Source organism: Arachis stenosperma, chromosome 9 (genome assembly GCF_014773155.1).
Source record: "Arachis stenosperma cultivar V10309 chromosome 9, arast.V10309.gnm1.PFL2, whole genome shotgun sequence".
Lineage (NCBI taxonomy): Eukaryota > Viridiplantae > Streptophyta > Magnoliopsida > Fabales > Fabaceae > Arachis > Arachis stenosperma.
In genome coordinates this window covers 146,190,305-146,205,121 of record NC_080385.1, presented here as the reverse complement: position 1 = coordinate 146,205,121, position 14,817 = coordinate 146,190,305, and the positions used below count along the sequence as shown (strand labels likewise).

At 36.7% G+C, this 14,817-nt stretch overlaps 1 protein-coding gene across 1 annotated transcript; it reads left to right on the top strand.

The window, feature by feature from the left end:
* Positions 1-2,511: 2,511 nt before the first annotated feature.
* Positions 2,512-14,405, top strand: LOC130948034 (uncharacterized). Its single transcript, XM_057876745.1, has 11 exons — positions 2,512-2,664; positions 3,172-3,421; positions 3,498-3,672; positions 3,757-3,915; positions 4,079-4,172; positions 4,425-4,495; positions 4,731-4,782; positions 13,113-13,161; positions 13,256-13,390; positions 13,803-13,922; positions 14,031-14,405. Exons 2-11 carry the CDS (start codon positions 3,219-3,221, stop codon positions 14,164-14,166), a joined length of 1,194 nt encoding a protein of 397 aa, XP_057732728.1. The 5' UTR covers positions 2,512-2,664; positions 3,172-3,218; the 3' UTR covers positions 14,167-14,405.
* The last annotated feature ends 412 nt before the right edge of the window (positions 14,406-14,817 follow it).

Genomic DNA, 14,817 nt, shown 5'->3' with positions numbered 1-14,817 from the left:
TATTATCATTAGTAGTAACTGTATTATTATTATTATTATTATTATTATTATTATTATTAACAGCTAATATTAAGAAATTACTAGTAAGTTTTAGTATTATGGTGATAGTTGTTGTTAATATCAATAAATATTATCCTTTTTTGAAGACTATTAGAAATTTGTTGCCTAAAAAATTTGATCAGTTAGATACCTTTAACGAGCGAGCTACAGCGGCACTAGCATTGACTGTGTTTCAACAAATTTCACGAATAGGTGAAATGAGAGACCATTCTACACTGTTAAGTGCCTTGGTGGAACGGTGGAGGCCAAAAACCCACACGTTTCACCTTCCAGTAGGCGAGGTGATGGTGACGCTAGAAGATGTGATACATATACTTGGCCTCCAGATTAACGGACACCCCGTCACCGATAGATCGGATAGCAGTCACCAGTTTTTGGTGGATAACTGCATCGCTTGTTTTAGTCGGCAGCCGGGTCCGAACGATCACGTCTTGGGCAAGGTAAATCTTGCATGGGTCCGGCAGTGCAAAGACACTAAACTGCGTGACACGCAAGAGTCTTTTGAGCGGTACGTCAGAGCTCACATTTTCTGTGTGCTTGGTACAGTGGTATTTCCAGATAAGTCTTCCACGGCTTTGAACTCGAAGTTTTTGCCTCTACTTTTAGATTTTCATTGGATTCCACAATACAGTTGGGGGCAGCTAGTCTGGCACATCTATACAGATCGTTGTGTTATGCATCACGGTACAACTGTAAAGAGATGGATGAGCCACTCATTCTGCTTTTTGTTTGGGCATGAGAGCATATGCTGTTCGTGGCCCCTATTTCGTGCAATGAGCTCCTCGATGTTGGTGTTCCACTTGTGCGACGGTAATGTTTATTATTATTATTATTATTATTATTATTATTGCGAACCACCATCAGTTAGACAAGGCAAATAAAACGCACACTAGTTGTAACTTGAATTAATAATCATAACATACCCATATTCACATAATGAGGAAATTTTAGGGCATGCATGGCTTCGAGATCCAGAGTCCACATAAAAGACGGAATACCAAAGGGGTATTGGCGTACAATCGCATCCGCTTCATTTTATACCGTCGGATTGCCTACCAAGTCTCCGTCATCGTTTTCGTCGTCGACTTCATAGTTGGCTTCGAGCTCCTCTTCATTGTGGTTGTTATCTTCTTCCCAATCTATATCCCCAAGCTCATCCACATTGACCTCCTTGCCAACCGCGTCCAACTCGAATGCTGTTCGAACTCAACATACAGCTCTATCATTGGCACGTGAAATCGGGTTTGTTGATAAATACAGAACATTTGCTGCATACTTGCGTCGTCAGTGATGGATGTTATTTGAAACTGTATCAGCCCACCAAATACTTGTACAGGATTTCTGTATAAAATGTTGCTCACTCTTTTCGAAATATGACTTTGTATGTTATCATAAAGACCATTTTGCAACTCTACAAAATTCATGGTGTATGAAATAGCAAATGACAATGGACATTCACAAACAAAAGTCACTCCTTCGTGTGTGTTTAGTACAATCTCACCATTATAATATACTCGCAAATTTGCAACACCTTCCATAACTTCAACTCCACCTAATCCGACTTTTTTTGACACAAGTAACTGTAAAAAAAATTCACAACTATGACATATACGGAAGAGAGAAGAATAGGAGTACAAGTAAAGTGAGGGACTACAAATGAACTCCGAATCGTATTTATAGGCAACACTCTTGATTAAAATATTTTTTTCTCCAAAAAACGCAACCTACGTTTTATGCTATCCAAAAAAAGTTTCTGACACCTTAAAAATGGAACCTGCATTTTGTTTTTTTCAAAAAAAAATTTGAAACTCCCAAAAAAACGCAGGCTACATTTTGTTGTTTTAAAAAAATTTAAAATATTGCCCATCCATAAGACGCAAAGTGCGTTTGGGCCACAAGAAAATAAAAAAAATAATTAAAAATCTGAAAATAATAAAATAGAGACTGCATTTTATTATTTTGATGAACAAAAAAAATAAAAAACTATTAAAAATAATAAAACGCAAGTTACGATTTATACTGATATCATAGTAGAAAAATTTTTGTTCATTCATCCATTTCATTGCACTACACCATTATTGTTTCCATATATGAAAAAATGAGTCACATATTTTGGTTCCAAAATTTTCTCATTTTTTATATGACTATTTTTATTATTATCAAAATTTTAATTTATTATGGAACGAAAGAAAAGTAGTGAATTGGAATTTTTATTGTTGTTACTTTTATTTAATTTATAAATTAAAATATATTATTTTGATGATTGTGTGTGTTAAAAAATAAAATGAGAAATTCTAAAATTTATCAAAACTCTCTAAAAGCTGCATGTGTTGAAGTAAATAATTTGCAATTTAGTTTAAAAATTTTGTCACCTTTTTTTTAAAAAAAAAATATACTATAACATTTGAAAAGTATTAAGAAAATTACCCACGCTTATTCTCAGGTCTTGAATTGTAAATAGAAAACTTTTGAATAATAACGGTTTGGAAACCCTTACCCTTTTCCTTCCGCCGCCATCCTCGTCTCCGGCGCCGTTTGATTTTCTGCCACCACGACCTCAGTTGCTCCGCCGCAAGAGCTTCACCTCTCATCCACCACAATTGCGTAGGTTTTTCATTAGACGCTGACTCTATTTGCTTCATTCTATTTTCTTCTTTTTTTCCTATTTAGCTTATGTAGTGATTGAACCTTAGCTTACTAATTAATATTGACCGGTAGATTTAGATCAAATTCTTAGTTTTTTTTTTCTTTTTCCTTTTTTGGCTATTGTTTTGTTAAATTTTAAGCTTAAATTTCAATTGGCATTTTATTGGTACCTTTACGTAAATTAGAGTAAGAATGAATGGCATAATAGAGAGTATTACTAAGATTACTAGAACCAATGGAAGTGTTTTGTTTCTATTGGTATGAGGTGAAGTATAGTTTTGAAATGAGTGTCTGGCAAACTTTTGTGATGGTTGTGCTTAATGTAGATTAAGTTCTTTTGAATTTTGCGCTATCTTTCTTATTGATGGTAATTTTTATGATCTGGACTTCCATTTGGGATTAAATGTTTTTGATACAACTTGAATTTTAGTGAATTCAGAGTTTGACATCGTTTTGATTCATCAGAATTATCATAGCACATAGGACATAGGTGCTGCAACTGCACTCTGCAAATGAAGTTTGCAGTGAAGAAAGCATTGAGTAGCAGTGGCGCTCGTGTGGGAGTACTCGAGGTGGGAAGCTGCCCGGCGCCAATCGAAACCCCTGCTCTTCTCCTGGCTACTCGAAAAGGCCTCCCTCACTTCATCTCCCCTGAGCTTCTCCCTTCTCTCCCATCGCCTGATTCCAACCTCCTTCAAGTGTCTCCTCTGCACTTGTAAGTTGTAGGCACCCTCATGTTCACAATCTTCGCATAATGCCCTCTCATTATTTTCTCTTGTCTACTTCTCTAGTTTGGAAGGACTCTCTACAACCACTATATCAAAAATAGGAGGCCTTCACCAAATGCTTGGTTTGAAACAACATGGAATTGCAGCTGTACCCAGGGATTCTATACAGTGCCTTCCTGAGTCCAAAGCAGCTACCAGACTTGGAGCTTCTTTCGAGACACCTTGTGGCCGTCTATTGGTAAATTTATTGCCACTTGGGTTTGAATATTGTCTTTATGATAGTACTGTATATCTTTCTAATTTTAAATTTTGACATGACCAGATTAAACCTAAAGATTATATTGAAATGATATCCTGCATGAAGCCAAATATATGGGCATCTTTGGCAGATGAAGTACCTGCTTGGGTCTCTGAGAAAAGGAACAAAACCTCGGTAGATAGAACTTTGAGATGGCTTGATGACTGCATTTCGTTGTATCCGGTAAAGGACAGTTTATGATTTTCCTCTCTAGCTGTGTTATGAATTCATTTCTTGCGATTGAAATAGTTGATATCTTGTCTTCCTTCTTGCTTTTTTTTTTTCTTTTCTAGCCAAAAAATTAAGACAAAAAGATAAATTCATTAATTTTGATCTCAACATTCAGGCAGCTGGATCTATCTTTGGTGCCATCGTCGGAGGCACAAGTTTGGAAGAAAGGAAGCGATGTGCAGAGGAGGTAGCTAAGCGAAATGTATCAGGTTCTTTGTTTTTCTTCAGTTTGTGTTAGCCTAAATTGTAGAGGTATTAGGATGTTATCAATACGTTGAGTATTGTCATAGAGCAATCCATTATCTGTTCCTTAATTACTCCTCACTTGCTGGCGCTGGTATATGTAAGATGCACCGTTAGTCCCTCAACTGTGACAAATGCATGTTATTCATTATGGAACTTAAATTATTGAAAGTTAAATCTTTTTGAAATGCATAACTTACTTATGATCATTGATGCAGGCTATTGGATTGGAGGATTTGGACTTGGAGAGGGCATTGACGAGCGACCTGCTCTTTTAAGAGAAGTTATGGTAAGTGTCATTTCAGGAGTTGTTCAATAAGACCCCATTTTTTAATTGAACTTTATGTAATAGTTCAAGCTAAGTTGTGATAATTTTGACAAGTATAGACTACTGCTGAAACCGTAAAACCTGATTTTCTTGTAACTATTTTTGTGTATGTGCGGATGTTTTGTAGAGATTACTATTCATGCTGGACATTTTTTAGTTTTATCTGAAATTCCTAACTAAGTAACCTTTTTCTCAGGATATCTTGCCAGACGAGAAGCCACGCTTAACATGTGGGCTTGGACTCCCAGGTACATGATTTATATAATTAAGCTCTTATATGTTATCGTCCTGCTTAGCTTGATGGATGTAGTTACCTCCTTGTATTTCCGAAGACATTTATTTTTTTCTTTTCAGTCTATCATCTTCGTATACATGCTTCTGAAGCTGAATTCCTGAAGTTAGGATTTTTGTTAGTAAAGAATTTTATAAAAATATAGTCGCGTTGTGAGTATAGATTCTAAACCAACAGAAAATCTCTTCGTACAAATGTTTTGGTTGTCACAAGTAACAAATCCCTAAATAAATTGATAACCGAAGTATTTAAACCTCGGGTCGTTTTCTCAAGGAATTGCAGGGAGGTATATTCTTATTATTGGTTATGAAGATTGTAAATCGGGGTTTTAAAGATGAGGAACAAGTAATTTAAATGGCAGGTAAAATAAACTTTTGGCAAGGTATGAGAAATTGGAAGTCCTATCCTAGTTATCCTTATCAATAATGATGAAAATTGAATCTTAATTTCACTTAGTTAACCTTTGCTAGTACAAGAGAATGTCAAGTGACTAATTAGTTTGATCTTCAAATCCTAGTTAATTCCTAGAAAAAGATTGGGATTGTAGAAGTTCAAGCTAATTAGCAAAGATAGCGATTATCGATCACGTTGAGTCTAATAACTCCTGAGTTACTGATTTCTTAATTAAGACCAAAAGGAGAAAAGTAAATCTACTGGAATAAAAATGTCTTCGGATTGGGAGCAACAGTAACATAAATAAAAGAGAGTAATAATAAACTGAAATACCTCAAAATCATGAATTGATAAAGATATCAAATGTAACATGGGTAGTTATAGCCAAATAAAGAAGTTGAGTTGAACATAGAAATCCATAAACTAAATTGAGAAAACAAATAAAATGAACATTGAACCTGTAATTGAAGAAGATGGAAATATTCCTAATTTCTAAAAATCCTAATCCTAATACCTAAGAGAAAGGAGAGAACCTCCCTCACTAAAAACTACATCTAAACTATGAAAAGTGCTTCTTGAAATTCGCTCCTTGATTGTTCACTTCATTCCTCCACTTTACAGCCCTTGGTCTGTGTTCTCTGGGCTTGGATCTGGGCCAAAAAGAGCCCATAAACTGTTGGGAACGAGATCTGTAATTTCTGGTGTGTGGCCTCTGTCACGCGTCCGCGTGGGTCACGCGGTCGCGTCATTTGGAGTTTCCCTTGTCACGCGGTCGCTTCAGTCATGTGTCCGCATCATATGCGTTTCGCTTATGGCGTGCGATCGCGTCAATCACGCGGTCACGTCACTGCCATTTCGCGCTGGCATGCGGCCGTGTCATCCATGCGTTCGCGTCGCTGCCAGTTTCTTCAAAAACTCCATTTTGCGCTTTCCTTCCATTTTTGTATGTCTCTTTTCCATCCTTTAAATCATTCCCGCCTTAGAAGATCTGAAAATATTTAACACACAAGTCACGACATCGAATGACAATAAAAGGTAATTAAAATTAATATTTTTAAAGCCTAGGAAACATGTTTTTCACATACATCACATAATAAGGAAGGAAAAGTAAAACCATGCAATTTCACATGAATAAGTGGGTGAAGGATTGAATAATTCACTTAAATTCAACACAAAATATATCATAAAATATGGGTTTATCAACCTCCCCACACTTAAACAATAGCATGTCCTCATGTTAAATCCAAGATAAAGAGTAAGGTAAAGTGGTGGAATCTCATGCAATGTAATCTATTCTAAATGCATCTACCTAAATGAGTCATGCAAATCCAGTTATCATTCACCTATATATAAAGCTTTACATGTAGTCAAATTAATCACATTCTCAAGGAATCATATATGCATAGCCAACCTTAGATAATGTTAAAACACTTTTACAATTGAGATGGGTAAATAAAATATTTTTCAAACTTGCAAGACGATTAGCAATAGAGGTAGAGATATATGGTGATGAGCTATTGAACCCTCACTGGATTTTGTGTTTACTCTCTAGTTACTCAGTATTTATTGGGTTAATCACTCTATTCTTCTTTCTATCCTTGTTTTCCATAACTTTGTTATTCATCTAACCAATCAACAATTATAAAATACAGGCATACAAAAATCATGAGGTCTTTAATTAAGGTTGTAATGGGACCAAGGTAAAGGTAAGAGCATATGTATAAGGCTAAGTGAGCTAATTAAGTGAATCCTTGATTAGTCTAAGATCTCACCTAACATACATATTTTGTAAAGCAAAGCTTCTTTACCTATTTTCCCATATTTTTCCCATCTTTTATATTACATGCTCATATCTTAATTTTTTTTATTTATGTTTATCCCATGTGCGTCGCTTTTTGCGTTTGGCGAATTCTTTTTGTATCCCCTTTATTCAAATGCTGAAAAATAAATTTTTTTTGTTACACATGGTAATTAAATTATTTTGACTTCACATGAACATGTTTTCCAAAACTTTTAAAAATAATTTTTTTTATTCTTTTTAACTTTCTATCATTTTGTTTCTATCATCCATGTTCCCAAAAGGTTCCCACACTTACACAATACACAATTTTTATCTTAAGCTAACTAAGGATTCAACTTGGGATTTTTATTTTGTTTTTCTGCTTAAGGCTAGTAATGTGGTTATAAAATAAGAGAGGATTTAAAAGTTCAAGGGGGCTAACAAGGGTGATGTAGAAGGTAGGCTAATTTGGGAATTGTGAGCTAGAATCAAACAATGACTTCAATCACTTTCTTGGTATGTATCTATATTCTATAATTGGACATATAGATTAAAACAAAGTAAAGAACACCAGAATAAATAAGAAGGGCGGAACACATAGGAATAAAATATTATGGTTTAAATGTAACCATGCAATTAAGCTCAAAACTCACAGGCTGTGTGTTTTCTAACTTAAAAATCATATATCACTTAAGTATGTCATGCAAGTAGAAATTAAGAGTTCCCATTATTCTCAATGTAAAATATATTGGATGGCTTTAAACTTTTAGTGTTCCTCCTTGATGAAATGTTGTTAACTAACTAACATGTAATGCTATATATACAAGGTGTGTGGATTGATTCTGTTAAAGTCTCTAGCTTACTTCCTTTTTATTTTCAATCAAGTCAACTATCATATGCTAAAAAGGATAAACTATACTAATTAATCCACTTAATAAATAACTAGTAAACTAAGGTGCAAATCAAGCTAAAATATCCAAGATGTATACATATAGCTCAAAGTGCGTAATGCAAAAAGTACAATAAAAAAGCAAAAAGAGAAAAATGTGCAAAAATACAGAAAATGGACAAAATAAGAAGGGAGTTTGTAGTGATTCACCAAAATAAATAGATGTCAGAGATGGCAACCTCCCCACACTTAAATAATAGCATCGTCCTCGATGCTCACTCAAGTTGGGTGTGAAGGAGTGTCATCTCCGGAAGGATGGGCTGCTGGTGTCTCGGTGGTGGGTTGAGGATCTGTCTGCTGTAGGGGAGGCTTTGACTGGATAGGAATCTTTGTATCAGCGGCCTGAAGCGAGAAGGGGGAGCGTTGCGGTGGGGTCTGGGTGGTCGTCGGAGGTGCGGCGGCGAAGGGCAGAGAAAGGGGGTGGTTGCAGGGAAGAGGAAGAAGAAAGGGGTTGGGGGCGCGCGATGGGTAGGGTTCGCGACACAGGGGGTTAATAATTTGCAAGCCACGCGATCGCGTGGAGCACGCGGTCGCGTGGCTGGTGTGGAATGGGGTTGATGCGATCGCGTGGGGCACGCGGTCGCATGGAATGAGTAGATAATGAAGGATGCGATCGCGTGAAGCATGCGATCGCGTCGCTAGAAATCGTGCGAAGCACACAATTCTAGCGTCGGTTCAGCGCAACTCACTGTCACCTTTGGGGTGGTGTGCAATCCATGCGACGCGATCGCGTCGCTCACGCTGTCGCGTGGGATTGGTGTTGTGCAAGTGACGCGGCCGCGTCAAAGATGCGACCGCGTGGGTCGTGTTGTGCGAAACGCGCAACAGCCGCACGATTCCAGCCCAACTTTCTAGACGTTGGATCTTTACGCCGATCTCTAGGTCACGCGGCCGCGTGAATGATGCGGACGCGTGGGGAGTGTTTTTCGCAAATGACGCGAACGCCCGAGCGATGTTGTTGTGTCACACGCCTTCTTTTTTTTATGCAGATATGCAAGGCTAAATGCAATGTTATGAATAGCATCCAGGTTCAATAAAAAATACGAAATCATAAAAAATTCAAACAGTACGAAATAAAGAAATTGAGAAAGAAATGACCATACCATGGTGGGTTGTCTCCCACCTAGGGGTGGAAAAAGGCCAGGCGGCCTGCCAGGAGCCTGCAACCTGGCCTGTGTTTGGCCTGACCTGTTATAAAATAGGTACAGGCCCAGACTCTTTTAAAAGCCTTAATACATTAATAGGCCAGGCCCAAGCTTACTAATTAGCCTTATAAGCTTGTCAGGCCTGCTTGGGCCTATTAAAATATAATTAAATATATAAATAATTATTTATTATTAATAAAATTATGAGATATTTTAAATTTATTATATTTTATTATAAATATTTTTGTATATTTTAAATATGTTAAAAGTTTAAAATTTTTTATAAATATTAAATATATGACATATTATATATAACTTTTTTATTAAAAAATAATTTTTTTAAATAATATTTTTATTTTTATAAAAAAATTATCAGGCCTTTTAACAGGCTTCAGGCCAGGCCAGGCTGAACAACAGGCCAGGCCTAGTATTTTATAAAGAGCCTATAACAAGCTGCAGGCCAGGCTCAGGCCAATCAACTGTATGACAGGCCAGGCCTGTTAAGAGCAAAGCCTGGCCTGGCCTGGCCTGTTTCCACCCCTACTCCCACCTAACACTTTTAGTTAAAGTCCTTAAGTTGGACATTGGATGAACTTCCTGTTATGGCGGCTTATGTTTAAATTCATCCAGAAATCTCCACCAATGCTTGGAATGCCAACAGCCTCTGGGGTCCCAAACAAGGTACGTAAAGCTTTTAAGCAGCTTCAAACGTATTCTTAGGCTCTCGGGGTGACGATTGTCGGAATAGATTCCAGGATCCCAAATTCTACCTGTACACCCGTTTTTATCTTGATCTGCATTTCTCCAGCCGGACAGTTTAGAAAGTAGATTCTCACCATGGTGACCAAACGTTTTCCGAGATCCATTCGATTGATCATGATGCCAATCCGTGCACTTCGAGTTGAAGCGTGGAACTTTATTGAACCTTGTGCACCAGCTCTGAGTACGAGCCATTTCCTTCTTACTCTTAAAGCCGCGGAGAGCTCTAAGCTGGCCATCTGTTTCAAGCAAACCATATTCAAGTGGAAATTTGAAGATAAAGGTCAAGGATTTTACCCACTTGAAGTTTGTGTTGGGTGGTAGTGGCCTTGGGATAGGTGTTTCCAGTGGTTCTAGAAGTTCTGCTCCCTTGTAATCTTCTGTGAATTCCTCCACTTCTTGGCAAATTTCTTCCGTTTCAACCATGTCTTGATCAAAGTCTTCGATATCTTCCTCGTCACTCGAGTCATAATTAGGAGGTTGAGAGAAATTGACCTCTGCATCATCTTCGTATTCACTTGGGGAAGATTCTTCTATCTCAAAGGATTCTCTTGCGGATGCAAGTTCATCACTAAGAGAACTTGACTCGTGATCATCATCATCAAGGAAACATGCGTCTTGAGTTATTCCGTCTAGTTCTTCATAAGATATCTGCATTGGAGGTGGTGTAACATCTTCTTTAACATCAATTGTAACGTCTTCGACGGAATTCTCTACAACTCTGTATTCCTGCGGAGGTTCAGCATCTCCTAAATCTTCAACCAACTCTTCTTCTTCTACAATGACAGCGTCCTCTACTTGTTCCAGTACGAAGTTATGCTATATGCTGTCCACTGGGGCTTCTTGTGTCGTCTTCACAATACATTCTTCATTAGATTCTCCACATGAAGCCATGAGAGTCTGTTGAGTGTCCAAACGTCTGGAAGATAATTGATTTATTGCTTGCTCCAATTGATGAAGGGTTGCATTAAATTGGTTTACTGATTCTTCGAAGCGAACCTGTGATTTTTGGCTTGATGCATATGGACATGGTGTGTAGGAGAGTGGTGGTTCTTGGGAGTAATTGGATTGGCGTTGGGGCAGATAAGGATCATATGGTGGCGAATGGCGAAAAGAAGCTTGTGAGTATGGTGGGTTGATGTTGTGTTGAAAGGATGGTCTCTGAGCATAGGGTGGGGCTTGTTGGTAGCTACAAGGCGGTCCACCATATCTATCAGTTTGGTATGCATTGTGGAATGGTCTTTGTCCATAATATCTAGGAGGGTGTTGTTGCATAAAAGGGTGGTCAGATCCTCTTGGCTCCATCCATCTTTGATTGCTTAGACCTTGATGCATAGTCCTGTTATAGCTTTCATTCCTTGCAGCAAAAGTAGAACCAAACTCAAAGCGAGAGGGGTGAGAATTCATAGTAGTTATCAAAAATAAGAAGGAAAAACAAGAACAAATAAACAAGTAAAAGAAAAATATTTACAATAACCAATAATAAGGCATACGTTTGCAAATCCCCGGCAACGGCGCCATTTTGAAGTTAGGATTTTTGCTAGTAAAAAATTTTATAAAAATATCGTCGCGTTGTGAGTATAAATTCTAAACCAATAGAAAATTTCTTCGTACAAACGTTTAGTTGTCACAAGTAACAAACCCCTAAATAAATTGATAACCGAAGTATTTAAACCTTGAGTCGTCTTCTCAAGGAATTGCAGGGAGGTATGTTCTTATTATTGGTTATGAAGATTGTAAATCGGGGTTTTAAAGATGAGGAACAAGTAATTTAAATGGCAGGTAAAATAAATAAATAACTGTAAAATAAACTTTTGGCAAGGTATGAGAAATTGGAAGTCCTATCCTAGTTATCCTTATCAATGATGATGAAAATCGAATCTTAATTCCACTTAGTTAACCTTTGCTAGTGCAAGGGAAGGTCAAGTGACTAATTAGTTTGATTTTCAAATCCTAGTCAATTCCTAGAAAAAGATTGGGATTGTAGAAGTTCAAGCTAATTAGCAAAGATAGCGATTATCGATCACGTTGAGTCTAATAACTCCTGAGTTACTGATTTCTTAACCAAGACCAAAAGGAGAAAAGTAAATCTACTGGAATAAAAATGTCTTCGGATTGGGAGCAACAGTAACATAAATAAAAGAGAGTAATAATAAACTGAAATACCTCAAAATCATGAATTGATAAAGATATCAAATGTAACATGGGCAGTTATAGCCAAATAAAGAAGTTGAGTTGAACATAGAAATCCATAAACTAAATTGAGAAAACAAATAAAAGGAACATTGAACCTGTAATTGAAGAAGATGAAAATATTCCTAATTTCTAAAAATCATAATCCTAATACTTAAGAGAGAGGAGAGAATCTCCCTCACTAAAAACTACGTCTAAACTATGAAAAGTGCTTCTTGAAATTCGCTCCTTGATTGTTCACTTCATTTCTCCACTTTACAACCCTTGGTCTGTGTTCTCTGGGTTTGGATCTGGGCCAAAAAGAGCCCATAAACTGCTGGGAACGAGATCTGTAATTTCTGGTGCGTGGCCTCTGTCACGCGTCCGCGTGGGTCACGCGGTCGCGTCATTTGGAGTTTTCCTTGTCACGCGGTCGCTTCAGTCATGCGTCCGCATCATATGCGTTTCGCTTATGGCGTGCGATCGCGTCAATCACGCGGTCGCGTCACTGTCATTTCGCGATGGCATGCGGCCGCGTCGTCCATGCGTTCGCGTCGCTACCAGTTTCTTCAAAAATTCCATTTTGCGCTTTCCTTCCATTTTTGTTTGTCTCCTTTCCATCCTTTAAATCATTCCTGCCTTAGAAGATCTGAAAATACTTAACACACAAGTTACGGCATCGAATGGCAATAAAAGGTAATTAAAATTAATATTTTTAAAGCCTAAGAAACATGTTTTTCACATTCATCACATAATAACGAAGGGAAAGTAAAACCATACAATTTCACATGAATAAGTGGGTGAAGGATTGAATAATTCACTTAAATTCAGCACAAAATATATTATAAAATATGGGTTTATCAATTTCCCACTGGAATATTAGGTTCTTCATCAGTAAACCACTAACCACTGTTTCTGATCTAGATTTCTTGAGTAGATACCAGTTTCCATCACAGTGATTTTTAAAACAACAAATCATTACCATTCTGTTCACCCCCTATTATGCTAATCAATAGAATTCATCTTTGATTTGAATATATACAATTTTTTTGCACATAAAAGCTTATTAGTTATTATTACCCTTACAGAGGAGATTTTGCAGGGGGTTGCCGCAGGAATTGATCTTTTTGATTCAACGTAAGTAGCTATTCCACTTTCTGTTTTCTCAATATCTCAATTCCCCTGGTGTTTGGTGTCAAAGAACTAGGATGGTTTTTGTGATGATTCATAGGTACATCTATTCCCTCACACTTGGAGGATTTGCGCTAACCTTTTCATTGGACAAAAGCGGGGAGCAACATAATTTACAGTCAGACCAGATTGGAAGTGACTCGACTAAAATTAACTTGAGAGCAACAGCTTACCGGTAACATGATAGTTGTTACTGCCTTCTGTTCTTTTTATTATATGGTAGTGGATTATTCTATAATATATGGAGATTTCCCTATGATTATTTTTGTTTTTCTTTCTGTTTTCTGTTCTGTATTTCTGCTTCTGTTGTAAATTAACATTAGGGATTGGTTTTCCCTGAGTTAGGATTTCTTGATAGTCCCATGACTTAAACCTTCTGTTTGTTTATATCAATTGTAAATTTGTAATTACCTTCTCTCATTTCATCAATATACACTCTTTTGAGTTTGCTCTTCACTATATTTTCTCGGATGACCATGCATTTCAAAAACATGCTTAAACAATGCTGAATTTTTAGTAGTAGTAATCAGATTACATATTAAATGTAACTTCTTTCAACTGAGTTTTGTGCTTGCATTTTGATGCAGGAAAGATATGTCCCCCATTTTAGAAAACTGCACCTGCTATACGTGTCAAAATCATACTAAAGCTTACATCAATCACCTACTCAATGTTCATGAAATGCTGGCACAGACTCTTCTAGAAATGTAAGTTTTTCTTTACCTAAAATTATAGTTGTAATAGTACTATACAAGTATTAGTATCCTATTAGTACTAGTGGTGATAGTGTTGTATTAAATCAATAAATCCTGCAGACACAATACCCATCACTATTTGAGGTTCTTCCATGTAATAAGAGCAGCAATCCAAGATGGAAGCTTTGAGGAATTCCGGCAGGCGTTCTTGGAGAGCAGGCGTGAGCATTTCAAAGGAGAAGCCATTTCAACTTGAGATCATATACAAGTTAATGCAAATTTTGTTGTTAATTAATTAGTCGTGTAATTATTTGTGAAATTAAATTATAAAATGGGAATTATTGATTGCCATTGGGTGGGGAATGTTGTCCATGCATCACTTGTGGTTTTTTGTTTGAGTTAAATTACTTGCCAGTTTAGCTGTTCATTTATTAGATACACACTTGATAATACAAACTTGAAAGGGGTATATTTGATTCACAAAAGTAACCAATTATCCACAAACTTATTACTTGATTTTACTTTTACTTTTGTGTGTTTAATTCTAATGTATGGGTAAAATTTCTCACGGTCTATTAAAATTAAATTACTAATTTATTACAATTGAATTGAATAGTTAAACATAGATTAATTTTTATAAAACTGTTCATTTTTTTCTAAATATATACCGATGATACAATTCCAAGTAATCTACAGTTCTACACCCCTCCCGTTTCACCAACCCCCCCCCCCCCCCCCCCCCAAAAAAAAGAGAGAAAAAAAAAACTAAAAAGTAAAGCAATCTGTGCCATTAAATAATTACTGTTTAATATTAGACAAATACAACAAATACAAAAATATATATTTGGATCCTCATTTTTTATATAAACTGCTATATCTTATAGAGTTTTACACAAATAGACATAAA